We start from the raw sequence: 27,939 nt of genomic DNA on the forward strand, positions 1-27,939 counted from the left end.
CGCCATGTGGTCACCTCCGGGGCAGGCGGGAATCGAACTCATGCAGAAGTGGCTTCAGCTTCTCAGTGCTGTGCTTTAACCCGCTGCGCCACCAGGGAGGGCCTGACATACTTACTTTTTAAAAAGTGTTCTGTGTTTATGTTTTATTCTTTTCTAACTTTTATGGAGAGCTAAAATAAAAACCCAACATTCTTTGGGAGAAGACAAAGTTCTGGTAACCCACTCTGCCATGGCCATCAGCAATTATAGTCAAAGACTAGCTGTACCTTTTGAATAGCAAGAGTTCTTAGATTGGACACAGCCCCTCTCTAGGCTCACTGGAATTATTTAAGACTGTTGCTCAGTCCCTTAAGCAAGTGAACATGCACCCATTCTGGCAGCTAGCTTCCCAGATCAGGAGGCTGCTAGCAAAGATGCAGGCAGTGAAACAGAAAGTCAGATGACTTGTCCCTTAAGGGGGTCCATGATCTGTCCCACTGATATGTGGGATGGTCAAAGCCCAGGACAACTGTAATCCAGAGCAAAGAAACTAGCAGATTTTACTGAGAGGACATTTGAAATCATAAACAAAAATTAAAGCTATTTTTGCCACAGCTCACCATCTTCCCATAACCACATTGTTCTTTAGCCTAAAATTGATGACCGATGCCATTCAAAGATAAGTATTAGACAATCTTCAGTAGGATGACCCTTCCAAAGTGAGCAATGAAGATTGTGGAGGGGGGAGACAGCGGGAGAACAATGGTCACAGGATAGAACAGTATAGGCATAGCAATCACATAATTTCCCCAAAGAAACATTAAGATTAAGGGCTTCATAGAAGATAAAAATGCATATCAAAGGATCAAAAACTATGGGACGTGATAACTAAAATGAAGAAAATAAGGTTTTAAAAGGTTATTAAACAGTAGCAGTTGAAACATAGGTTGAAAGATTCAAAAAAAGAAAAGTATACTGCAGAGCAGAAAACTACATAAGAGAACCAAAAATGCAAGAAATCTGTAAAAAAATCGCTCTGATCACGGTCAACAGACCTGAGACAAAAAACACTGACATGGAAAAGAATAAAAAAAAGCTTAAGTTATTGTAGAGAGGAAACATGAAAGATGGGCACTATTGTTGCTAAAGAAGAACTCAAAGCAAATGCTAGCAGAAAGGAAAATATTCAATAAAGTCTTTAAGATTAAAGGGTATATTGTAACTCAGGAAAAATAGCCCTAAATTATTTATTCCAAGCATATTTTGGAATAGTTACTAGCATTCAGGGACAAGGAGTGTATGCAGACAGAACAAAACAAGTTTTATCTAAAGAGAAAAAATGAAATGTCTCGGATTTCTTGGCAACATCAGTCCGTAACAGGAACATGATGGTGCAATGTCTGCAAAGTTTGTGTGAAATAAAGTGTAAACTATCCTGTCATTTTAAGCATTCCCTAGAAAATGGAACTTCTTCTAAGAAAATATATCTCAATAAAACCCAGATGGATCAAAACTAAGAACTCAAGAGTGAGGAAAGCATAACCAGTGATAGGTGATTATTGATTGAATTGAAGATAGGAAGTAGGCAGAACCAAAAGAATTTGCGACAGACTAAAACACACATGTATAATACAAGTGATGGGGAAGTAAGAGGAGCTGGGAGAGTGTGCTTTTATCTTCTTTATTTAAAGTGGAAAGATACGGCATAAAATATAGTTTTGAGATATGGCATTAAAATAAATAATAATTTGACATCAGTCTATATCCTTTTTCTTAATTTCCCACTTGGGACTAAAGGGGTCAACGCTAACACAGCCAAGTGAAAGGGCAAGGGGACACACAGAGGCTGACAGCATTTTGAGAAGTGAGGAGGGATCTGAAACTGTCAAATATTACCCCCAAAGGGAGTGCATGAAACCTTAAAGGTTATTTAAATTATCATGAAAGCCATTTCTAGGTTGAAGTAAGTTTAGTTTTGAGTTGTACAAGAGTATGATTGAATTTTTGTACTAAGATACTGTGAAGGTTTGGTTTAAAGAAAACTATAACAATTTTTATATTTCTGAAAAAGTAAATATATATACATGCACATATAAATATATGTACCTATATGTTTGGATTTTTATAATAGCTTTTTATATGTGTGTGTATATATCTATATGAATGAGTGATCTTAATATGTATGATTTTAATTTGGTTTTCTTATAGTACATTAGATGCAGAAAATAGTGAAAACTTCAGTAATCAGCACACACACATTTATTACATTTGTAGACAAAGCAGTGAAATCCAAAAGCAGTCATGGTAGTTGGTGACTAAGTATGGACAACAATCTAATTTTATTTTGGAGTGAGGTATTATAGAAGTTTACAGTCTTCATCTAGTCATCATACTTACAAAAGGAATCACACTGGGGATATGACTTTTAAAATACAGTTAATTACCTAAGCAAACTGCATAATAATAATGTCCATCCCATTTCTTAACAAGACAAAAACCATAATTTCTCCAGTCAGCTCTAGTATTTATTATCCCTTGTGCTAAATAAAAATGGAAAATGCCCAGAAATAAATAAGGTATTTTGGTAAAAGTAGTCTAAAAGTGGAAAAACAAAGAAAAGTATATATCTTATTTACATGACATTTCATTATATGAATTCATTATATAATTTATTACATAGATTTCATTATATAAAATGTGAAACATACAATTATACATGAGAGTTATGTGCTCAGCTTTCCCCACCTTGCCAAGCAACATAATCTGACTGGAGGTGTCAGGTTTAAGAGCTCAGTTTTACAAGGCTGCCTGACTTCAAATGTCAATCACAGGCCCAGGTTGTCACATGGGATTTTGACCAACAGGCTATCTATGGGACATTCCACAGAACCCGCCATGACAGAGAAGGAGCAAGGTGCTTCAAGCACTCTTCCAACCCTTATATGTGTTTCCTCACTGTGAAGCTCTCCAAATCCTATCCCACCCTTTTTTTTAAAAGATTTATTTTTTTATTAATGCATACAGAACTGGGGTACAAGCCAGAGGTGCAGGGACAGTGAAAGGCTTCACCAGAGACAGAGTGGGGAGCAGAACAGGCAGATTGACAAAGTACACTGCTGAGGGGAGCAGCGGGCGAGACAGGAGAGGTCTGCACCACTCAGTCACTGCCCTTGCTGCGTATCCAACTCAAGTTGGCTTGATTCATAGTGCTGTGCTTTAGCCCATTGCGCCACCAGGGAGGACCCAAATAGTGTCCTTTCTGAGTTTTTATAAAGACTTTATCACATAGACATGATTGATTGAATCATTGATCACTGGTGATTTGTCCAACCTCCACCTCCCTACCCCTTTCCTGGAAATCATTGAGTGGGAATGAAGATTCCAACCCTCTATTCATGGTTAGTTCCCCCTCGTAAACAGTCCCATCTTCAGGGGATTTTTCAAAACTTATTTCATTAACATAAGCTCAGTAATAGTGGAAAGAGTCTTGTTATAAATAGCAACATACACTTTCACCTTAAAGGCTCTGAAGTGATTTCAGGAAGTGAGGACAGGAGACCAAATACTACTAACAGAAGATATTTCCATCACTATTATTGCTTTGGAAATTCCAAGAGTTCTGGTTGTGGAGAGTCAGAAATTGTGGACAGAAACCAAACAAATGAAAAAACCAAACAAATATATTTGCTCTTCTGAATGATCAAATCATTAAGATTATCAAATATATTTTTCTTACAATATACAATATATTTATTCTACATATGCTGTAAGCCTCAGTATAAATATAAAACATGACCTGATTGCCTACTTATCTAATATCAAAAAGATATATGATGAATGTTGTTTGCTTAAAATGTGAAGATGGGAGAAAATACTTTCAGACTCTTTTTTTAATTATACTTTTTATTTTTTTACATCATTCTTCATTTTGTGCATCTTTCCAATCTCTGTTGTAATCTCCATGGGCTTCCCACCACCAATTCACCCATGTGCATCACCACATCCAGTGTCAAGATTCTTTTTTAATTACTCAGTATTTTTGTGATGAAGAGGGAAATAACTTGAAAACCTTGTTGTTGTTTTTTTTCCTTTGAATTAGCACAAATGTGCTTAACTAAGTTCATAGAAGGAAAGGCTCATCTGAATGCTTCTTTTGTTAATGATAACCCTCATCTGGTAAAAATGAGAATGAACAGCCATATCTCAATTCATGAGTCTTTGGAGGTACACGACTCAAGGATATGATGAAATGCCCAACTGAATAGAAAGACATATGAGAAGTTACCTCTGTGTGGAGTATTCCAGATGCTTGGCTCCAGCTACATACCCCTCAAATTTCAGAAATAGTCTGAACAGAAGACAAGATCACTGCCCATCATTGCAAATATTTCACAGCAGCCTGAGAATTACTTAACATTTCATTGGGGTTGAGTTAAAAGGAACTAAACCAATATTTTGCCTATTCTTTGTAAACTTTCTCTGAGATTCCTTTCTGAGACCTTTCCTTAGTCTTCTCTCTTTGGACAGGTGGAAAATTCTGGTGATCCTTGGCTCAAAGGTACCAATTCACAGAATATATCATATTTTGAGTCCATTTACCTGGTGGTGGCAACCACGTCAACAGTTGGCTTCGGAGATGTGGCAGCCAAGACATCCCTGGGAAGGACTTTCATCATGTTTTTCATTCTAGGGAGTTTGGTAAAGATTTATTATTATTATTTATTGAATATAGGAAACAAAATGATACAGTGAGAATTATAGATTTGCATTGTTCAGCGCTGGTGTCAAGTGAAGTGTTAAAGATACACAGACTCCATTTTTCAAAAATGAATGCCCTTGAGTATGTACTATAATTGCTTAGGTACCAGGGATAAAAGATGGTAGTCTCAGGAGAGCATGCATTCTCTATTACCATCTACAGCGTCTTAGCAGTCCTGTCATTACATTGTCTGCTAGTTAGTCTTTCTTCAATAGAGCAAACTTTTAAGTAAGGTCTGCTCATCCCTACCCAAATTATTAAGCTGTCTCAAACAAGCATTTTATTTCAGATAAGCAATTGTTCTTGTTTAAGTGAGTAGCTGATCAAGGACAAAGAAACCCTTTTCATTTAGTGACTTTAACTTAAATTCTTTAAATCGTAACAAAAAATTCTCTACTCCACCTTTCTGATCTTGCCAGTCTACATTATTACTACAGTGCATTTCAATCATTTTCCCTTAATCACACTCTGTATCACATACTTTTATTTTTTACAAAGCCCCCAATAAGAATCAAGTCTGAGTTGGAAGGCCAAGTGATAAAACGGAATATGGGCAAGAAGGGTGCCTTGATGCAAATCTTTGCATCAGTCACTTAAAATGCTGAAAAGCATTTGGTTAAATTTTAGCCAAATACAAGGCTAAAAATAAGGAAGAAAAATAGTCTCCTTTAACAGCAGCTCTTAATAATGCCCCTCTTAATAAATAAAAATGTTTTATACTTTACTTCTCTTTCATAACCTGAGAATTTTAGAATATCCTTGAAAAATAAATTCTAACATTTAATTTGCTATCATTTTAGGTCTTATTTGCAAACTACGTCCCTGAAATGGTGGAATTTTTTGCTAATAAGAGAAAATATACCAGTTCCTATGAAGTGGTTAAAGGGAAGAAGTAAGTTCTTTACTTAGCTTTCAAATTATAATTTTTACAATTTGAGGTATTTTTAGTCACATATTGCTTTCTAAATATCTGTTGCCTGGTTTAGGTGAATATATTGCAAAAGTCCTCCATTAATTAAAGAGGTTTTTCCTAGAACAAGCACCATAAGAAGATAATATTTGCTACTTGATGCAAATAATGAGGTAGAGTATTCAGATGAGCAGAACTCAACTAAAACAAAAGAATGTTGTCATTCACTTTCATTTATTGATTTAAGCAATATTTCTGTTCTTTATCAGTAATTATTCTCTATATTACTTATCATCTTCATTTTAATCATAACTTTACATGATGGATCAATCCCCCCTACACACACATACCATCATTCCTGTCTCTTCTTGTCCCTTTGTCCCTTAACCCTTATTACCCTCAGAGCCTTAATGATATTTACTGATGTCTACTAGATTTTGAGAGTATTTTACATTATCAAGTTATCATCTTGTAAATGTCCAGTATTTGTTATTACTGTTTGACTTGCTTTATTTCACATTATTTTCTCAAACTTTGTCCATTTTGTTGAAAATGGTTGCAATTTATTCTTATATCTGTATAGTCTTCTATAGTGTGGATATATTGCATCTTCTTAATCCAATCATCAGTTGCCTATTTCTCTGTCCTAGTTATTTTAAATAATGCTGCTATGAACATCATGGTTTATTTTGTTGTTGGGTCTTTCATATTCTTTATATGTATTTCAATAGCGGGATTGCTGAGACATGCATTTTTAAACAATTTGAGCAAGATGGGCATTCATTTTACTTTAAAGATTTGTTAAAATTGATTTGTAAATCAAGAGGTAAAATAGAGTTTATACTTGTCTTAAACTGTTCTCAACACAGTTGAATGAAAACCATGATAGTTCAAGGAGTATGACAGGACATTAAAAGTAAATAATGAAATGAATTAGAACAATTCAATAAACTTGATAAGCCAAAGTCTGACCCAGTTCATCGTGAGGAAGGGATCTAGAATACATGCAAAGAAAGCCAATAGAGTCTGAAAAATTGAAGGTAAAGTGTCTAAAAATGCTTATTTTTCATTTATGTATCAGGGTGTATGCCAGAGGTGTGGGGGTGAGAAGATTCACCAGAGATAGAGTGGGCGGGGTACAGAATAGTCATATTTACTGAAATACACTGCTAAGGGGAGCAGTGGCTGAGACAGGAGCAGTTTGCTTCACTTTATGTGGGTTAGCTCGATGGCCAGGGATTGAACACAAGCCAGAGTGATGACAGTGCTGAGACTCAACCCATAGGCAACCAGGGAGGTCCATTCCTTACATGTTTTTGCACCCTAGGTTCATTGTGGTCTGTGGAAACATCACCGTGGACAGTGTGACGGCTTTCCTGAGGAACTTTCTCCGCCATAAGTCAGGGGAGATCTCCACGGAGATAGTTTTTCTAGGAGAGTAAGTGTATTTGTGTGGTACATGGGCTCTAATTTAATGCTGAAATTTGTGTGAATATTTTTAGTGGAGGAAACTTACCCTGTCATACTTTCAGAAGTTACAGGAAATAATAGACAAAAGGGAAAGGAACAGCAACCTGATGATCAGAGTTAACTTTTGGAAATATTTTGAAGTATATCTTGGAGGATGCTTTTCTGTGTAGGTCCTAATATTATTTTCATGGTTCTGCATAATTTAGGTTTTATACTTACTAGTAGAGTAATTTTGTGAACATGTCTGGTACACTTTATAGTTATTATTAATTCACAGAATTGGAAATGTAAAATTCAAATACAGAAACAGTAACAATTAATTTTGCTGATGTTTTTGTTCTCTGCAGTTTACCTTTCCACAAGCTGAGTCCAAATCAAATAGTTTGTAAAACACTGGGAAATTCATATTTTGTACAAAAAGATCTTTAAATAGGTAAAATAGTTTCTTGTTTTATTTTGTCATTTTGTTTTCTAGTGAGATTGAACAATATCTGTGTTTTGAAAATTTGCTTTTCCTTTTGAAATGCCTCATATCTTTTATCCTCTTTCTGTTAGGATGATCATATGCTACTGGATGGATTTTTAATATATTTGATGTTATCTCTTTCATGTCATATGTTGTACATATTTTGTCTCATTTACTTTTCATTTTTTGGTGTTCTTTTATTACAGAAACATTTGACTTACATGTAGTCCAAACTGTAGCGTCTTGCTTTGCTGACATTCTTAGATTTCTCTGCCCTAGAATTAACTAAATATTGCGCTAGCATTTTTATATTGTCATATAGCAATTCTAAATATGTAACCTCTCTGTAACTGGTCCTATGTAATCTGTGTGCACATCATGCAAGCTGTGTGCTCATTTATTTTATTTTTCCAAATAATTAATTATTTCTCTAGACATCAATCACTAAATCAATGCAGATTTGAAATGACATTTTAACTTTACATTGGATTATATATTAAATAACTTCAGCTTTTATGTACTTTATAGTTGAACACTGTATTTTCTTACACTCTGCTATAATCAGTCCACCATAACTGTGGGATTTCATATATGAAACAAAAATATAAATATTTTGAAATCATGTACTATTTACTATTGATAGGTAGTCAACACTTTTGCTTCACTTCATTGTCATGCCTATTTTTATCTTTAGTAAGTCGTACATTATTTGGATATTTAGTTAAAAATATTAAAAAAATAGGGCTCCCCCTGGTGGTGTAATGAGTTAAAGCACCACATTATGAAGCTCTCCGAAGCCACGACAGCAGAGTTCAACCCCCAGCCAGAGAGCTGACCCAAAGGGCATGGCAGACTTCTCCTGAACTGTCCGCAGCTCCCCTCAGCAGTGTATTTCAGTACATCAGCCTGTTCTGTTCCCCACTGTCTCTGGTGAATCTTCTCAACCATCACACCTCTGGCCTGTACCCCAGTTCTGTAACATAAGTAAATAAATCTTTAAAAAAAATTATAAAAATACCCAAAGAACTAAAACCCAATGATAGGAGGCTAATATTAACCTTAACTCTATTGTGAGCAGAGATCATAATGTGTCATATACTATTTTTTCATTGTGTTGATAATTTTTTAGTACAGTAAGTTATTATTTCAATAAATATGTGTGTAGTCTTGAAAAAAGATTATTCACAATATTGCAAAGTATAGAAACAACCCCACATGTCCATCAATGGATAAAAATACAATATACAAACACACACATATATATGAAATTCTGTCATTTGTGACAACATGGATAAACCTGAAAGACACTAGGTTATGTGAAATAAGTAGATAAAGACAGACACCATATAGTATCACTGATATCTGGAAAGTAAAAAGAAAAAAATCAAATTCTTAACAGTAAATAAAAAGTGTATCAGGGCTGGGGAAACAGGAAATTTGGTAAAAATATAATAGATTTTCAGATTTAAAATTAATAAGTTCTGAGAATCTAATGTGTCTCATGGTATTGCCAATGCTGTATTATTCAAATGAATTCAAATTTTCTCAGAGAATAGAATTTAAATGTTTCACCCTCCAAAAAAATGTAAACATGTGATGTAATGGATGTGTCAGTTAGTAGGGGGAATCTCCCATTACCGTATATTTGTATATCGAGTCTTCATTCTGTACATTATAGATATCAAAACTTTATTTTGTCAGCTATGCCTTAATTGTGTGAAAAAAAGACAAAAAGTTTACATATCTTAGATATTATTTATAGAATTTATAAATATAAAATTTGATTTTTTTTCTGCTTGTGGTATAAATAATTAAGAAATATATTAAAACCTCTATTGAGGGTGACAGACTTACCAAATTCTCTTTCTAGTTTTGTCAATTTCTTTTTTAAATATTTTGAAGATATTGGATCCATTGTGTTTTAAAAAGCTGTCTTTTTGAATACTTATTTTCATTTTATATTGACTTTCCTCTTACTTAAAGCTCCCTCTTTTAAATAAGTTTTAACCTGATTTGTTTTCATATATTGTAATTGATTAACCAAAGATTAGGTCCATCCTTGTAATCCGGCTACAAGTGACAGCATCACCTAGCCATGTAAATTAGTAATCAAAGAGGCTTGTTATCAGGAGGACACTAGGGTTTCTACTCTATGCACTAAGTAAATGTAACAATCACTAAATCACAGTCAGTTATCATTTTATTCCCCACTTTTGTCACTACATTGTTTGTCTAGGGCTCCTCCGTCTTTGGAATTGGAGACCATACTTAAGTGCTACCTGGCCTATACAACATTTGTTGCTGGATCTGCATTGAAGTGGCAGGATCTAAGGAGAGTTGCGGTAAGATTTACTTCTTCTTGTAGTTTTTCTAAGCTGCAACAATTAAGATCAGAGGATATATTGCACTTTCACAAGATACTGCTTGAAATCCTTAAATTAGGGAAAATCGGATGTCCTCTATTTTAAGAACTGATTATAGATGAGTGGATCAAAAAGATGTGGTACACATACACAATGGAATATTAATCAGCAATCAAGTAAGATAAGCATGCTTTTTGTAGCAACATGGATGGAGCTAGAAGGGATCATGCTTAGTGAAATAAGCCAGAAAGAAAAAGAAAAATACCAGATGGTTTCACTCATAGCAGGAGTGTAAAGGGATCATGGTGGGGAGGGAGGGAGCTATTGTAATAAAGTAATAATTAAAGTCAATGAACAGCTATAAACCAGAGACACTCTATGGAGGTGGAAAGGAGAATAGGATCAGAAATGGGGTGGGAAGAGTACACTGGACTATGGTGATAGCACACGGGTGAGTTGGAGGTGGGAAGCCCACGGGGACTACTCCTGAGATGGAAAAATGTACAAAATTAGAATAATGTAACAAAAAATAGACAAGTTCAAAAAATAAACTTATAAAAGAGAAAATAAATGAATAGAAATAAACAAGAAATAAAGTTTTTATAGAAAAAAAAAAACTGAGTACAGCACTAATATAGCCAACGACCTCTAAAATCTCCTTGACAACCATTGAACCAACCTCACTGTTTCCCTACAAAAATATTTAAATTATTTTCCCAAATTCTCTATCTAAAATATTAGTGTTTTATCCATCTAGGAGATCTGAAAAGTAGATAGCAAAAGGTGCATTTCATCATGCTATCCAGATGAGATCCTTACCAGGTGATAGATTTCTGAGAGTACTTTAGCTTTTTCCAACTTCTAAACACATAATGTGCCTTCTGATAGAAGAAACATGAAATAAAACAGCAGAGACCCCATTAAGGTTGGGACTAAAACTAATGAGCATCAGCTAACTCACCAGATAGCTTTCATTTAAGATCAAAGCCAGCTTCTCGTGGTGTAGGTTTCACAGCATCATATAAACCAAAAGACGTCTGCTTTTCTAATACAGAGCTCTAGAGAGTTGATATAAAGAATTGAAGCAGAAAAATGTACTGTAACTTGGAATTATACGCACCAATTCCAATAATTTTCTAGAACCTTTAGATTTATAATCCACCGATATAGAATGTCTGCTTATTTTGGGTCAAGTAGATTATTTTCTGAAAGGCAAATAAATATATAGGCAGCTGCTTAAAAATATCCCATTACTTATAACTAGGTAGATATCACCAGTAAAAGGTAAGTATGTATTTTACCTATCCTAAAGCAATCTTACATCTATCTAGCAACCCTGTGCCTGGATCCATCTGCCTGTAGCTCTCATGGTCCTAATTGTGTCTGCAGAACTATAATCCTGATGTAAAGACATCCTTGTCACAACTCCTTTGCAACTGTATCCTCTTTCTTTTCTTTTCCCCAAAGATTTATTTATTTATGCATACAAGACCTGGGGTACAGTCCAGAGGTATGTGAGGGGGTGGTCATTAGAGGAGTCACCAGAAGGAGCAAAACAGGCAGTTGAACTTAAATACACTGCTGAAGGGAGCAGCGGGTGGTCAGAAGATGTCTGTTGCACCCTGTGGGTCACCTCCCTGGCTGGGGTTAGCATCATAGTGCTGCACTTTAACCAGTTGCACCACCAGGGGAGGGGCCCTGTATCCTCTTTCTTATTGAAATATGCATGATAAAACCATGAGAAAACTCTAAAGGGAAACCCTAGCACATTACCTGTGTGTTTAACAAGATGGTTGTTGCTTCATATTGAAGAATAGGTGGAATCTGCAGAAGCATGCCTGATTATAGCCAATCCTTTGTGTAGTGATTTGCATGCTGAAGACACTTCAAACATTATGAGGTAAGAAGGTGGCACTGTGTTTTATATGCCCCAATACTCATTTTATTTGTACTGATTTTAAAATAAAGCCTAGTACATAGCACGTACCAAAAGATGTCATCTGTCACAATATTCAGTTAATGATATTTCAAGTTCTGCCTAATTGTTGTCCCCAGATGTTACAAAATAAATTTTAGAAGGGTATCCCAAATATCTGTTTATTTCTCCCTATATTTTCCTGAAGTTACATTTGGAAACTAGCTATCTAAATCTAAAAAGCAAGCCTGTAAGTAGCTGATAACTGCTCAGATAATACCATAACCAGCATCTATAATTTTATTTAGGAGACACCATAAAGCAGATACAGATGTTACTTGGAATTTGTGTACCAAATTATATTTTATTTCTTGGGTTCTTTTCTCTAGCAGTTTTGGCAAAAGATTATATATAGTTCAGGATGGTGTACATGTGACTATTGATGTATTTTCAAAATAGTGATGTATTTTCAAGATGTATCTTGAACTGTAAAATGTCTTTTTTTAAAGCATTGTTTACTATTTATGCATACAGTACTGGGGTGCAGGCCAGAGATGTAGGGGCGGTGAAAGGACTCACCAGAGATAGAGTGGGGAGCAGAACAGGCAGGCTGATGAAGTACACTGCTGAGGGGAGTGGCAGTTGAGTCAGGAGAGGTTTGCCGCACCATGTGGTTCACCTCCCTGACTGGGGATCAAACTCATGCTGCAGTGGCTGTGATAGCTTGATAGTGCTGTGTTTAACCCACTGTGCTACCAGAGAGAGCCCAAATGTGAAATATCTTGAGCAGATACTTGACTTGTGATAAAGGAGTCGCACTTTACCAACTGCTTGTTATAGTTCAAACATATGTGAACTGCTAGTCTCTTGAGCAAAATAAATATACATAGCTGCAGGTGATTTTATAAATAGCAAGAGATAGCAGGCCACACTATAGCAAAATGCAGTAATATGACATATATCTTATTTCTTAATTTTTTAAAAGATTTATTTATGTTTACAGAACTAGGTACAGGTCAGAGGTGTGGTGGGTGAGAGGATTCATCAGAGACAGAGTAGAGAGCAAAACAGGCAGATGTACTGAAATATACTGCTGAGAGGAACAGCGGGTGGGTCTGGATAGGTCTGCCATGCCATGTGGGTCAGCTCCTTGGCCGGGAATCAAACTTGTGTTCAGTGGCTTCAGAGATCTTCACAATGCGGTGCCTTTAACCTGCTGCACCACCAAGGAGAGTCCTATTTCAAAGATTTTAAATGGAAGTATGAGACAGCTTGTGAATTACTTTAATATATAGACAGCTATTCAGCCTCTCTATATTTTTCTATAATTATTTCTCTGGAGTTTGAAAGCAAAAGTATATAACATGGTAATTCCCTCCTTAAGATTGGAGTCTCCTTATACAAAAAGCTAACCTTTCCATAGATGTAATTTACTGCGTCACTGAAACAGTAACCTCTTCTGTGTGTACATCATTAAACAGAATACTTTCAGAGAACAGCATAGTGATGAACTTTACAATCTGCTACACACACATCAGTTAAACTCTGAATTGAATTATAATATGACCCACCACTGATGAGCACATTTGTTGTTCATACAGGGTGCTCTCTATCAAGAGCTATTGTCCTCGGACCAGAATCATCATACAGATACTTCAGTCCCATAACAAGGTATTGTAACATCCTAGTCTATCAGGTCCCCTCTTTTAGCCTGTGTAGCTAGATAAACTTAGTTCATGTAAGTAATATATGAACTTAATACTTTCTAAAAAGTTTTTCCCAATCATAGGTGGCATTTGGAATCTCATTAAAATCGTTAATCACTTAAGAATGTAAATTCAGTAAGAGGTATCTTTGCATACTTTAAAAGTGCCACTGCCTAGGGGCTGATTTCTAATCAGCCTGAATCTAGGTGTAGACTGAGCTATTCCCATCAGGAGCTAACAGGTCTTGGCACACCCCCCACTAAAATGAAAATTAACTGCTCACAAAAGCTTAAGAGATAACCAAGATCTAGGGCAGGGCTGACTGATTAAGTATATCATTGTCTTAGGCTACCCTTGTACAATGTATAGCAACCAAAGGAGAGTCAAGATAAATGAAGAACCAGAGAAACAAGAAAGTAAGAAAATGTCAAGAGATTACCTTGAATGAGAATAAATAATTTACCTAATAGAGAGTACAAAATAACAGTCATAAAGATGTTCAGCAAGAGTGAGAGAAGAATGGATGAACAAAATAAGAATTTCAATAAAGAAATAGAAATAAAAGAAATGAAGAGTTGTATCTTGGAAAAGATAAAATTAACTGTAGATAGACTAGAAAGTAAAAAGAGAACTCAAATACAATCAACAATGAGTGGAGACATCACAACTGATATCACAGAAATATAACAGGTCATAAGACATTGCATGAGCAATTATATGTTTACAAGGTGGACAATCTAAAAGAAGTGGATAAATTCTAGAAACATACAATCTACCAAATCGAACAATGTAGAAAATATGAATTACTAGTAAGTAAATTACTAGTAAGGAAATTCAGTCATTAAAAATTTCTAAACAAATAAAATTCTGTGACCAAATGAACATTAGGTATTAGTGTGAATGATCTCAAGACTTGAATGTTATCCCTGAAGTCATAAAACTCCTAGAAGAAAATACAAGTGTCCTACAGTGATTTTTGTTTTTAATTTAGCACCAAAATTAATGAAAGCAAAAGTAAACAAGTATGAACACATCAAACTATTAATCACTCTATGGAATAAGGAAAATCTATCTGCAAATCATACATCTGTTAATGTATTAAAATATAAAAATATAAAAATATAAAAATATTCAGCTCAATGGCTGAATACAATTTGATTAAGAAATAAATATGTAATCTGAATTGTCATTGTTTCAAAGAAGATATACAGATGGCAGTAGATACAGAAAAAAGAGCTCAACATCACAAGTCATGAGGGAAACGCAAATATAAATCACAATGAGAGCACTTCTACCTGTTAAAATGATTATTATAAAAAATCAGGAAATAACAAATGTTAGCAAGGAAGCAAGGATATGGATAAAGGGAAGCCCTTGTGCATTGCTAGTGGGAATGTTAATTAGTGCAAACAAGTGAAAATTTTATATCACTTCCTCAAAAATATTTTAAAATTAGAACTACTCTACACTTCATCAATTTTATTCCTGGACATTTATTTGGGGAAAAAAATGCTAACTTGAAAATAAATCTGTACCTGCATGTTTATTGCAGCATTATTTATAATAGCCATGGCATGGGAATGATCGTTTAAGTGTTCATCAATGGATTAATGGATAAAGAAAATGTACACACACACACACACGCACACACACAGACACTGGAATATTACTCAGTTATCAAAAATAACAACATCCTGCCATTTATAACAGCATGGATAGACATTGAGGGATTATGCTGAATGAAATAAATCAGAGAAAGATAAATATCATATGTGAAATTAAACAGAACAAAACAAAATCTAACTAGATATATAGAGAACAGACTGATGGTTTTCATAGGTGTAGGCTGAGGTTGGGATGTGACTGAGGAAAGGGTAGGGGAAAATGGGTGATGGTGTTCAGAAGGTACAACCTTTCAGTTACAAAACAAATTAACCATGTAGACCTAATGTATGGCATGGTTAATATAGTACTCTATTGTACATTTGAAAGTTGCTAGGAGAGTAGATCATAAAATTTTTCATTATAAGAAAAAACTTAAAGCTACTGTGGTGATACCCATTAATTATACATATTATAGTATTTTATAATATATGCAAATATCAAATCATAATATTGTATACTGACACTAATGTTATATTCAGTTTTGTCGTAATAAAAATAAATAGCAAAAATAAAATTGTAAATTTGAAGTCAAATTAGAGATATTGCAACTCAAGCAATTTTTTAAATTAAAACAGTTGACAATTATGCACTTTTAAATGCTCAATTTTTTTTTATCACTTTAGTTTTCCTGGGTACAATAAATGCTTTCAAGTAAATTAAATGAAAGAAAGACATCCATCCAGAAGGAACTTTCTCAGAGCATGTTTATTCCTAATGCATGACCTACTTTCTACCTGAAACAGATGTTTCTGCCAAAGATTCCCAGCTGGAACTGGACTGCTGGAGACAACATCATCTGCTTTGCTGAATTAAAACTTGGATTTATTGCCCAAGGCTGTTTGGTGCCAGGATTGTGCACCTTTCTAACATCTTTATTTATTGAGCAAAGTAAAATGGTAACCTTGTGCTTTGATGCTGAATTTTAGCTTTATCCCTAAGTCCTTACACATTAGGATCAGAAATGGGGAAAAAAATAAGAAAATCTAGAAGGCCCCAAGAAATAAGTTTTGATTTCTACGTAAGCTAGGAAAGGATCAAAAGAGATAGATTGAAGTCCCAGGTATTACACTGACCTTGAAGGAATTTTTCTTATTCTTGCCTAATATATTTATCTGCAAAATAGAAATCATAACTGCTTTCTATCTGCAGTCTATGATGTCATGAATTCAAATGTGTTCATAAATATAGAGGCACTTTCATATATTCAAAGTAGATATTTAAATAAGGATTATATTATTTTGGATAAATCATATAACTATAAATTAACTACTAATAAGCAGCACAGTAGTAAATAATTATACACATCAAGTAGAAACAATACAGTTATTTACAATTAAAATCTATTTTCCCAGGTTATATTTTTGGGAAAATTTCAAGCAGTTTTAATAAGGAGTTCACATACTGAGTGCCTACAAAGAATGATACCTTTTTAATGCATTATGCTTTCCCTTCAATGATATTTCAAGACTTAGTGATGGATCAGTGGAGGGAACTAACATGATTGTATAGTAAGTTATTCAGTAGTACAGTGAGTGTTGTCTGACCTACAGTTCGATATGTACTTACAATCTCCCAGACCAGTGCCTTTGCTAGCTTTGTCTGAGACAAAATACATAACTGAAAGGAACTTTTGCACAGTTTTCCAAATGCATCCCAATGAAATGTCCCAGGAAAGGTGTTATAAACCTTGTGAGATCTGTTATCCCCTATCCGAAGCCTCTCTAGAAAGTGCTTCCACTTCATTCTCAACTTTAGTGAAAAATAGCTGAGATGTATGTTAGAATTTTAGTTCTTCCTTTGTCAATTCTGTAGTTAAGCCTTGGGACAAACCCCCTCTAATGACATCATGCAGTGGGCCCCGGTTTGCTACTCATCAGAATATCTAACTCACATATTAACATCCTCTACTTGAGGCCAGTGTACTGCATGGTTGTGTGTTTCAGGTCTCTCCTAGAGAACCCTGGCAAAATTATTTCATTGGTGGACTGAAGAACAAAATCCTAACACAACGTCTCTCTGATGATTTTGTTGGAATGAGTTTTGCTCAAGTTTCCAGGTGAGTTAAGAGAAATGATTTTTCATTCAATGACATTTGTCCCAGCAATGTTCACTGAGGGCTCACCACAAGCTAGGCTCCATGACAGACACTGAAGATGTAAGAGTGAATAATCTGAGTCCCTACAATGTAGAAGTTTATAGTGTTGGTGGGACAGTTTCTTTTCTGTCCCAGGTGAGCCACTTGGCTCTGAGTTGCATCAGGTTGGATTCATTTACAAGTGAAAATGCCATCCATAGAGGGGAGACCTTTCCTTTGCTGAGGTGCTGGTGTTTAAGAGGCACCAGATACACAGTATTAGTCATGTGAACTAGCTCCCTTCATGCTCTCTGTCCTCACAGCTGCTACTTGTCTTCCTTCCCAGGCTCTGCTTTGTGAAGATGAAACTCATGCTGATAGCCATCGAACACAAATCCATGTTTCCCAACTACTGGTACCAATGAGGCTTTAAGTCTCTCTTTTATGAAGAATATCTTTTCTCATTCAGACTTTTCTGAAAAGACAGCTATTATTAAAACTTTTGCCACTAATTCAGAGCTTATCCAGTGGGCACACAGGCTTTTGTGTTATATTTAGAATCATCTCTAATGATTTGAGTTGGAATCTGATTATTGGGGTTAGAATGGCTACCCTAGTGAGAAGACAAGAACTTTGCCTTCCTCCTCATAATGTTCATGATCGGGGAAAGAAGAAATGGTCACATCTTAGATATTTTCTCTTAATATGATGTAGATCTTGTAAGCCTTAATTCATAATACTATGAATTAGAATTATTTGTGATTAAAATGTTTCCATAAATGCCAGCCTTAGATACAAAATCTGCAAAATGGGTATTTGGCCTACTGTGCAAAGTTGGCTCTTGATAGAGTGGATAAAGGAAAGTGGTAGCTGTAAGATGTTGCTGAAAGGAGTCCACACAAGCAGTCTTAGAAAAGAAGAGGTTTATTGGGGCCAGTTGTCCGATAGGACTCTAAGGGAGAAGGGGCCATGCCAAGGGAGTGCAGGGAGAGAATTTTTACCAAAGGGTAGTAGAGGGAGGGAGGGATGCAGCTCAGAAGAGCCAAGGTGGAATGCACAGATGGCCAAGACCCAGGCAAGGCCTAGGCGACCCCCAGTTGCACAGCCAGGAATGGGGGCGGAATCCTCCAGCTGTCATGACATCTACCTCATCCTGGGCACGATCATTGGCTGTAAGGTCAGGGGGCCTTTTGGCCCCCTGTGCTGCCCAGGCTGGCCTGGCATTACCAGGCATCAGCATTTCCTAAGAACCCATATTAGGGAATACGAGGAGTAAGAGAAGCTGTCATATAACAATAATAATAATAAAAAATTTCCAGGATAAAGAGAACTACAATGACACAAATAAAAGATGCTGAGAAATTTAAAAAAAAAAAAAGGATTGTAAATGGGACAGGGAGCACAAAAGGCTACTATGTTAACATACATGTTCTTTAGTGGAAAACTAACTTGAATTAAATTTTAACCATCAGACTGAACTCTGATTCTGATTCTGATTCTGATTCTCTAATATTTTGGCCTTGGAGAAGTGCTCATCATCTGTAAAATAAGGATGTCATGTAAATTAATTCCTAAGACCCCTGCCAGGCATTATCAGGAATCTTAGAATTATAGGGAAGCAGTCAATTTTTAATGATATCAGATAGACTACAAATCAATGATGTTATTTGAAAGACTGTACAGAAGAAAAGATCTAAGTAGAGAGGATATAGAAGGGTTCTGGGCAAAGAAATCACTGGGGCTTAATCAAAGCAATTCATCAAGTAGAATATAACAAATAGTGCTGTCTGATGGACAAAATTCTTTTGAACAATCCTTCCATGTTCAAGACTATCGCGCAGTCTAGGCTTAGGCACAGATGGCCTTTCTGCTGAAAACAGGGAAGAATAAAAAGGATGAAAGCTTAAGATGCAGCCTGGTTCAAAAATTGATCAAGTTTTAATCCAGACAGGAGCTTGTCCTCAGCTCAACTGAATATGCAGCTCAGCAATATTGTTATCATGGTGCACCCTTCAGTATATTTGCACAATCAAACAAATAATTAAATGTAGTCAAATTCACATTTTCTACTGTGTTGAGCTGTGAAGGGAGATAATTCCTACTAACTCTGCAACAGAGAGAATCCATTCTGGATGTAGTAACAGAATGACGTACCAACTATTGCCACCAAAATCAGCAGGAAAAATGACTGTGTTTTTATTTTCTGTTCCCAGTCGGCTGATACTAAATCCGCCTTCACAACTTAGGCTCTGTAAGAACACATTAGGGTTCTTTATTGCTGAATCTTCAAAAGATGTCAGAAGGTAATTTTTTCCCTACTGTTACATTAGGAGTTGGGGAGGAGGAGAGGGAATCCCTAGGGCAGAAGCAACTTCACAGCAGGCAGCCTGAATGCTTTGCTCCCTAGTCAGGTCTCACTTCAGTTATCCTTGATCTGCTTTCACTGACCAGAGCCTTCTTCTATTGTGCCACCTGTCACAATGATGTGTACACCCCTGAGCTCATTGGAAGATGTAACTGCAGAGGCAAGAGCCACAACTACCTGCCTGTCCAAGGTAAGTGCACTTTACATCTGGCTGTCCTCAGCCTCCCTTCCAGGAACTGGACCAGGGAATGGGGAAAAGAGGTTCCAGCTTTAAAAGACAGTTCCTGTATGCATAAACAAATAAAATCTTAAAAGCAAAAACGAAAACAAAACAAAACAAAAAACAGTATCAGATACCATGAACCTGGCTGAGAAGTGAGAAACATTTCACCACTGGGCAAACAAGACCTTAGAAATCAGTCTTTTGGAGACTGAAAAACAAACTAGCTAAATTTTGGGTGAGTGTGGCATACAATGCTCCTTCCAAATTAAGCAAGAATGGACCCTTGAGTGCTTTTAGCTCTTGATCACCTGAGGCAACAGTATATATCACAAGGTGGGAAGGAACACCTGGGAGTTTGACTGCTGTGCTGTGTTAATAAGATTGGAGCCATGGGTGGGGGTCAGGACTGTATCAGCAGACTCCCTTCCCTAAAGCCCTAAACCCCATTTTCAGTTTGACCCACCCTTTTCTCTGTCATTGAGGCCAGGATCAGTCTCCTTGTGAGCACTCTGCATCCTACAGCCTGTTCCAGCACTCCCATCTCTTTTCTCTATCAGGAGGTGTTACTAACGCAACACTTATGACTTAATCTAGTTCAGCTCCATTCCAGGTCAGGGAAATATGTCCCAAGACAAATTCAGTCATGTTGTCCAAACTTACAGGGGCCATTTAGAGGTACCAACTCAATCTCTGGCATGCTGCCTTTCAACCCATTATTTCTCATGTAATGACACAGAAAGTGTGTGTGGAAGGGAAGTGGGAGCTGAGCTCCTTTTAGGAGCCCAGGTGTTCTCATTGTTTTAATAATGGCCTTATTTACTAAGTCAAATACCATGGAATAAAAGCCATATCCATATGAAGTATACACAATTCAGGGGTTTTAGTGTGTTAACTGACTTTGTATCACCACTGCATAATCAATTTTTTTAAAGATTTATTCATTTATTCATACAGAACTGGGGTACAGGCCAGAGATGTGGAGGGTGAGAGGATTCACCAAAGACAGAGTGGGGAGCAGAACAGGCAGATCAATGAAGTACACTGCTGAGGGGAGCAGCAGACGAGTCAGGAGAGGTCTGCCTTGCCATGTGGATCTCCTCTGGGGCAGGCGGGGATTGAACTCATGCGGAAGTGGCTTAAGCTTCTTAGTGCTGTGCTTTAACTTGCTGTGCCACCAGGGAGGGCCTATAATCAATTTTTAAACATGCCCTGATGCCCTGTGCTAAAAAAAATAAAAACCACTTCATACTTTTTAGCAAAATCACTTCCCTGTCTCTTGTATCCATACCTTGTCAATCACTGGTCTATTCTAGGTCTATTTATTTACCTGTTCTGGATTTCACAAAGAGTAATATAATATGTGGCTATATTGTATCATATATTGACACCTCATTTCTTTTTTATGGCTGAGTAATATTCTGTTGTATAGATAAATTTCCTTTTGTTTATCCATTCATCTGTTTATAGACATGTAGACGGATACAGATAGAATATATTGCTAATGAGTATTGACATACCAGCATATAGGTTCATTCTGTCTTTTTTTTTTTTTTTTGTGAATTTATACCCAGATTTAGAAGTGCTGACTCAATTATTAAGTCTGTGTTTAATTTTTTAAGGAACCACCAAACTGTTTTCCATGGCTATTATACCACTTTGCCTTCCCATCAACAATACCCAAGAGTTACAAATTTATCAACAGTTGTTTTCCTCTTTTTATAAAATAGCCATCTTAATAGGTGAAAATTTGTGTCACATTGTACCTTGAGTTGAATTTTCCTGGTGACTAATAATATTAAACACTTTTTCATGAAGATCATATTCCTTATTTGTATCTTCTTTGAACAAATACCTGTTCAGATAATTTGTTTATTTTAAAAGTTAAGTCATTTTCTTTAATTATTGTATATACAAGGTCTTTATAGATTTTAGGGACACATCGCTAGTCAAGTATCTGGTTGTCAAATGTTTACCCATTTTTCATTTTCTTCATATAGTTTAAAACAAAGTATTTTGATATACATTTTTATCTTTGTTGCATGTGCTTTTATAGACCAAGAACACTTTAACTTAAGTAGTTTCTTGTAAGAATGTTATATTTTTAGCTGTTGCACTTAGGTCTATGTCTATGATTCATTCTGAGTTGATTGTGGTATGAAGACAGGATCCCACATTGTTTTTAAATGTACTTTACATTTCTTTATGGATGCTCTAGGAAAGAATCAATTATCTCTTTTTTCAGCTTATAGAGGCTATGTAGTTTCCTTGGTTCATGGTCCCCTTCTGTCCTCAAAGCAATATGTATATATACAAACACACACACATATAAAGAGAAATAGAAAGCTCTATTCTTATTCATTTTTGAAAGGCTTAAAATTTTATTTATGATGCATACAAAAACTAGGGTATAGCCCAGAGGTACAGGAGTAAGAGGTTTCACCAAAGACAGAATGAGGAGCAGGGTGGGACATCCACTGAAACGCATTGCTGAGGGGAACAGCTTTGCAGATTACCTCCCTCGCCTGGGATTGAACTCATGCCTCAGTGTCTGGCACTGGCTTGATATTTTCAACCCTGTGTCACCAGGGAGACCCCTCGATTCTTATTTAGAAGAAAGCTTTTAATCACACTTGGGCTTGGAAGGAAGGAAGTAGTTTGTAATTCAAGTAGCACAGACTTGTGTGTTTTAAAAGATTTAGTATACTTTCTTGACTACATTTTCTTTGTTTGCCATATGCCTATTAAGATAGTTTCTAAAGAAGTTAAATATGTGTATTTTTTAAAATTTATGTATTTGTCCATACAGAACTGGGGTATAGGCCAGAGGCTCAGGGGTGATGAGAGGCTTCACCAGAGACAGAGTGGGGAACAGAACAGGCATATCGACAAAGTACACTGCTGAGGGGAGCAGCAGGTGGGGTGAGGAGAGGTCTGCCACGCCATGTGGTCACCTCCGGGGCAGGCGGGAATCGAACTCATGCAGAAGAGGCTTTAGATTCTCAGTGCTATGCTTTAACCCGCTGCGCCACCAGGGAGGGCCTAAATATGTGTATTTTAATAATTTTCACTAGTTATTATTTCACTAAGGAACAGATACCTGTGTTTCCCTACCACATCCAGAACTAAAGACTTTCTTAACCCTGTCTTTACCTTCTCTGAATTTTTAAATTTCTCCTTAAAAGTCTATGGCAATTTTGGACATAGAAAGAATCTATTCCTAATGTAATTTTCTGAAATTCCTACTGACTGTTTGAGTCTGAAGAACACTGTCGATTAAATGGGCTTCCGTACCCTGTTTAGATTCAAAAGTTTAACATGGACTCTTTTTGCATTCTATGGCAACATGAGTCTTTCAATGAATGAGGTTGTCTAAAGAGGTGAAACTTCCCATTTATAATCAAGATGGGAGTAATCAAACTAACACAGTAAAAGTATAATAACACATGGCATTATAGTTTTAAAAAGTTAGTGTGGATTCATGCATTGACCATGTGTACCTGTAGACATAGTATTCAAAAAATGAATGACACACATTCATGCTCTTATGTCGGTCATCTTGCCAAACAAAAAAGGTTTTGTAATAAAGAAGAATCATCCCCTTTACTGAGCTGACTTAAGTGAAGTTATACCATAAATGATTTAACACAGGAAGTTATTCTATTCTAAATGGGAGAAAGTTTTTGTATAACAAGAAAGGCTCTACTTTCATATTTGCAGATAAGCCAAATTTTGTCAGTAAGACTTCAACTTACAATCTAATGTTTTAGTTTCAGTGTATTTATCACACTCCTCAGACTCTTTCATTCTTCCTATAATAGCGTAATTTCTTCTTCCTGCCCCTACTGATTCTCCATCACCTCACCGTTGATTGATGCTGACACATGCCTCTCATCATCTAGAAAAACCTTTATCTAGAGCTGAGATTCCTAATAAGGCTCGAGTAAGCCGTTCTTACCACAATTAGCCAGATGGTGGCAGCAGAGTACCATGAAACACTCAAGGGTCTGATCACTAGGGAGGAGGATGTATGTGAAATTGAATCTTGAGCATTAGTTCTAAGAAGAAGTCACCAGAGGATGGTACTTCTTGGGTCTTATAATCCTAGAAATCATAATAACATTTGGAACTGCTTCCAGAGTACTAAATTTCAAAAAGGACTTTTAAGAATTTACCAATGAGTGACATAATTTAATAGAAAACACACTGACTCAATTAGTATAAACTCCAGGTTGACTATATTCACGTTTTCGAAGCCAGATGAAGGGTATTTCCAATCAAGTAATTATCCCCTTCTAATAATTATCTCTTTGTTGGGACTATTAAATTTAATTGTTCCCACCTGTTTCTTTCTCTCAGCGATTGTTCAGGAGAAATGAATTTTTGACCACAACTCTGGTACCGCTTTGTTAAGAGATTGGTACCATGATCTCGAAAACAAACAAACAAAAACCATTAATTCTTAGGGTCTCAGTGTCTGCATTTCTAAAGCAAGCAGTCCTTATCATATCTGAGGCCTTTTTCAAGTCTGATGTTCTATGATTTGTAAATTTTCTACCTTTGATTACTGCCATTTTTTTCTGAAGTTGTTGAATCACAACCACAGGTTCCTTATATTCATAATGTAAAATAGAGAGGTAGCATTGTCTTTGCCTTGGGCACTTCTTACTAAAACTTTTGTCTCCTACATACAGTTCATGGCCTTGTATTTCAACACTGGAATCTTGATGCTCCTAGAATAGAGACCCTCATGCAGGGCAGGGAGAAGGACTAGAGAATCTTTGCATTAATAGGATGGAGGGAATGAGCAATACGAAATGGTTGTTAGGAAAATTGTGTCCAAATTCCCCTCATCCGAAATCCCTGACAACATCCTTAATTCCACATTAAAGTATAACATTTTGTGGTGGAGTCACAGTAAAGGAGAGGGAGCTTGCGAAAAGGAAAGTGGAAAGGTGTGAAAGGTTCTAGGGACAGGGAGAAATGATAAGGAAAAAATGATTTGAAAAACATGAACTTGCCTTACTTCAGAGTTTACTTTAGGCTTGACCCTGGGTCTTTTTATAAGCCTCTAAAACTAATTGACCTCTTTAATAAGGAGTCACCCCAATCAGTATTCCTTAGGGAGAACAATTCCAAACCCAGAGGTTGCACTATAACTAGCCTAATGAATCACTAGCTTGACTCCCTAACTTGGCTTACAGAAACAGTTGTGAGGGCCTCAGCACTCATCAAGGGCCTTTAGGTAGGAGAGACAGTGGAAAATGTTACTACATGACCTGGGGTGGGGTCAGGAGCCACAAACCCAGAGAACTCCAATAAAAAGGCAAACAACTTGGTGTTAAGTCCATACAAGCCAACCACAAATCACTTGTATTTGTTCATCATAACAATTGACACAATTCTCATTCTGTATTTGAATGGGGCTGCATTTTCCTTAGTCCTTAGCATCTACTCCCCACTTTCACCCCCTTTATTTCCAATCCTATTGATTACAATAGCTTCTTCACTTATTTCCCTCGATTTAGCTTCTTTCATGCTAACCCATGCCATTTTTCATTGCCGTAGAAATTTTCTTGAAATAAAATTCTGATATATAAATAAAGCTCTGACTATTACGGAAATTTAAAAACAGAGATACATGTAGCCCCTATTTTTGCAAGAGCATGTTGTCTTGATCTGTTGTCCTGCTGTATGCTTCTAAGAGCAGTGGTTCTTTTTTTATAATACATAATATGACTTTTCAAAATGTTTCAATGGTTAGGAAGTACTAAATTTTGTAAGTAATTGCAGCAAATTAGCTATTTATTTAGTAAGTTGGAAAAGATTCAGAGTTATACAAGAAATAGTTTTCACTCATTTGAACTAAAATTAAAATTTCTTAAAGAAGATTAGAGGTAGTAGAACTATCACTGTCTGTATGGAAATTCCATGTATGAGGGATATCTTTCCATGGCATGTGGTTCTCTCATGTATCCAACGAAAGGAAAATGTTTGCCAATTGCCTCAAGAAAATGACTTCTTAAAGAAGGCGAAAGAAAATAAAAACGTTGGTCATTGATAGAAGGCCTTTACATTTTTTCCAATCATTCACAGGTCTCAGATGTCATGTGTTTTTCTGATGTCTAGTGCTTTACCTGGCAAGTGTCTATAGAATAGCCATAGAGAAGTCATAGTACGTTAATGGCAAGACATCAACATAAGCATAAACAGTTTGTTTAGTGTGTTATTTAAAAATCCATTCTATTTTTCTAAAATATAATGGAACTATTGCTTATATAATATCAGCTATATGTAGAATAAACAAAAAAAAGTCACCACACTGTCTCAGAATGAAATCAGAGACACTTTATTTGCTAATCTACAACTTGGAGGGATGGGACTTTATCTTCCTATTTTTATTTTATTCTTTGCCTTTTTCCCAAATGTTTGAAGCAGCATAGCAACAGGGGCCACCAAAGGTTTGCTGCATGTTCATTACTCTCCAGGCTGCACCCTGGAAAAGAAAACACGTCAAATTTTGGGGGGAAGGTCAGTCATTAGGAATCTAGAGTTGAAAGTTACTAAAAGGGATCTCAGTTCATCTCTGAGCTTCACACAGCTAACACTCAGCCAGCAACCTCACCAGTGCACTGGTGAGTTGGTGGGACTCTCACAGGGAGTGCACTGAAGTGATAAATCATACACTGTCTAAAAATGAAGAATGATGTTAAATACACCATATACAATAAAAAATAAACGCTGATACTTGCTGAAAACAAAACAAAACAAAACAAAACAAAACAAGGAGAAACCTCACCAGTCTTTGCAGGCTGCTCTTCCCCTTACCACACCTTTCAATCATGTACATGCTTCCATGAGAACAAAAGCTCCTGAAATTATACAATTCATTAATTTGCTTTCATAAGAGCTTTTCTTAAGAGTGACACAAAGGTGAATACTGCTGGCAAATATTATTGGCTGAAGAGTTAGGCTTTGAGATAGCAGAGACTTTCCAATTGTTCCATTGTTCGTAGGCCAGTTTGGACATGACTTTTACATTCTATAACAGCTTCTATCACCTATAAGAAACCAGCTAGACTTTAAAGATTGACAGTTGATAACACTCTAGTTCTCACTCCGGCTTTTCTTTAGAAGTTTTCTTCCAAAGCCATTTCCCCCAGGGCAATAATGTAACCATGAAATAAGGAAGCATCCCTCAACCTGAAAACCCCCATCAAACAGTTTGCAAATGAAGGCTTTGTGGATTACAAGTAGGGAGCAGTCTTATTCCAAACCTGCCTCTTAGCACACCTGTGTGATGTAGTTACTGTGGACTGAAGCCAACAAATCACATATCCAAAGGATGTCCCTCTTCTTCCACTGGATATTTTCTGTGGATTAGAATGGTTCAGAAAGAATTACATCAAAAGAAGAGGGATACCAGAAAATTTTTGTGGCTGCGTCTGTCTGCCACAGTCCAAAACACAATGATAGATGGGTTTAAAAGCTTGTCCCACATGAACTCCCCATTCTGTCAGTTGACACAGGCAGAAAAGGTCATGTCTCCTCTCTCTACATGGGTGGGCTGGGGAGGAGGAGGAGCTGAGATGGTTGCTCTGACTCTCTCCTTGATGACTTCTCAGGTAATCGCCCATTTTTATCACCCAGAAATCAAGTTAATGCAAACAGATAATGCAGGAACCATGAAGAGTGAAAGGGGAGCATTGGACTTCCAAAACATCCTTCAGATTTGTTTTTTTCCTTTATTTTAAATCATAATAACAAGTGCCAGTTCTTATTGGCCAACAATGACTTTCTTCTCCGCTGGGTTGAATCTGGGTTCAGGACTAAAGCAGAATGATTGAGGACCAACCTATAGGTGCAGGAAGAAGTAATAGCGTATGTGTAAGTTTTTTCTCTCTCAAAGAATTCATCTTGCTCTTTTAATCTATTAAATTTCAGACCTTGCATTTGTCTGCATAATCACCCTTTGAAGCCCCAGTATTATCCAATCCCAGAATTACTCCCATTTGGCTAATGTGAACATTTATTTATTAAAGATTTA

General features: G+C 36.3%; 1 protein-coding gene across 1 annotated transcript in view; it reads left to right on the forward strand.

The window, feature by feature from the left end:
* KCNU1 (potassium channel, subfamily U, member 1) overlaps positions 1-27,939 on the forward strand; it is a 108,160-nt gene that overhangs the window by 21,066 nt on the left and 59,155 nt on the right. The window contains exons 8-18 of the mRNA XM_012724777.1: positions 4,507-4,677; positions 5,539-5,630; positions 6,976-7,086; positions 9,821-9,926; positions 11,765-11,847; positions 13,464-13,533; positions 15,977-16,129; positions 17,177-17,289; positions 17,654-17,722; positions 19,521-19,610; positions 19,759-19,862. Coding sequence (XP_012580231.1) covers positions 4,507-4,677; positions 5,539-5,630; positions 6,976-7,086; positions 9,821-9,926; positions 11,765-11,847; positions 13,464-13,533; positions 15,977-16,129; positions 17,177-17,289; positions 17,654-17,722; positions 19,521-19,610; positions 19,759-19,862 — 1,162 coding nt within the window. The remainder of the gene's footprint in view (positions 1-4,506; positions 4,678-5,538; positions 5,631-6,975; positions 7,087-9,820; positions 9,927-11,764; positions 11,848-13,463; positions 13,534-15,976; positions 16,130-17,176; positions 17,290-17,653; positions 17,723-19,520; positions 19,611-19,758; positions 19,863-27,939) is intronic.

The sequence above is a fragment of the Condylura cristata genome, unplaced genomic scaffold, assembly GCF_000260355.1.
Source record: "Condylura cristata isolate star-nosed mole 26May11 unplaced genomic scaffold, ConCri1.0 scaffold00014, whole genome shotgun sequence".
NCBI classification, from domain to species: domain Eukaryota; kingdom Metazoa; phylum Chordata; class Mammalia; order Eulipotyphla; family Talpidae; genus Condylura; species Condylura cristata.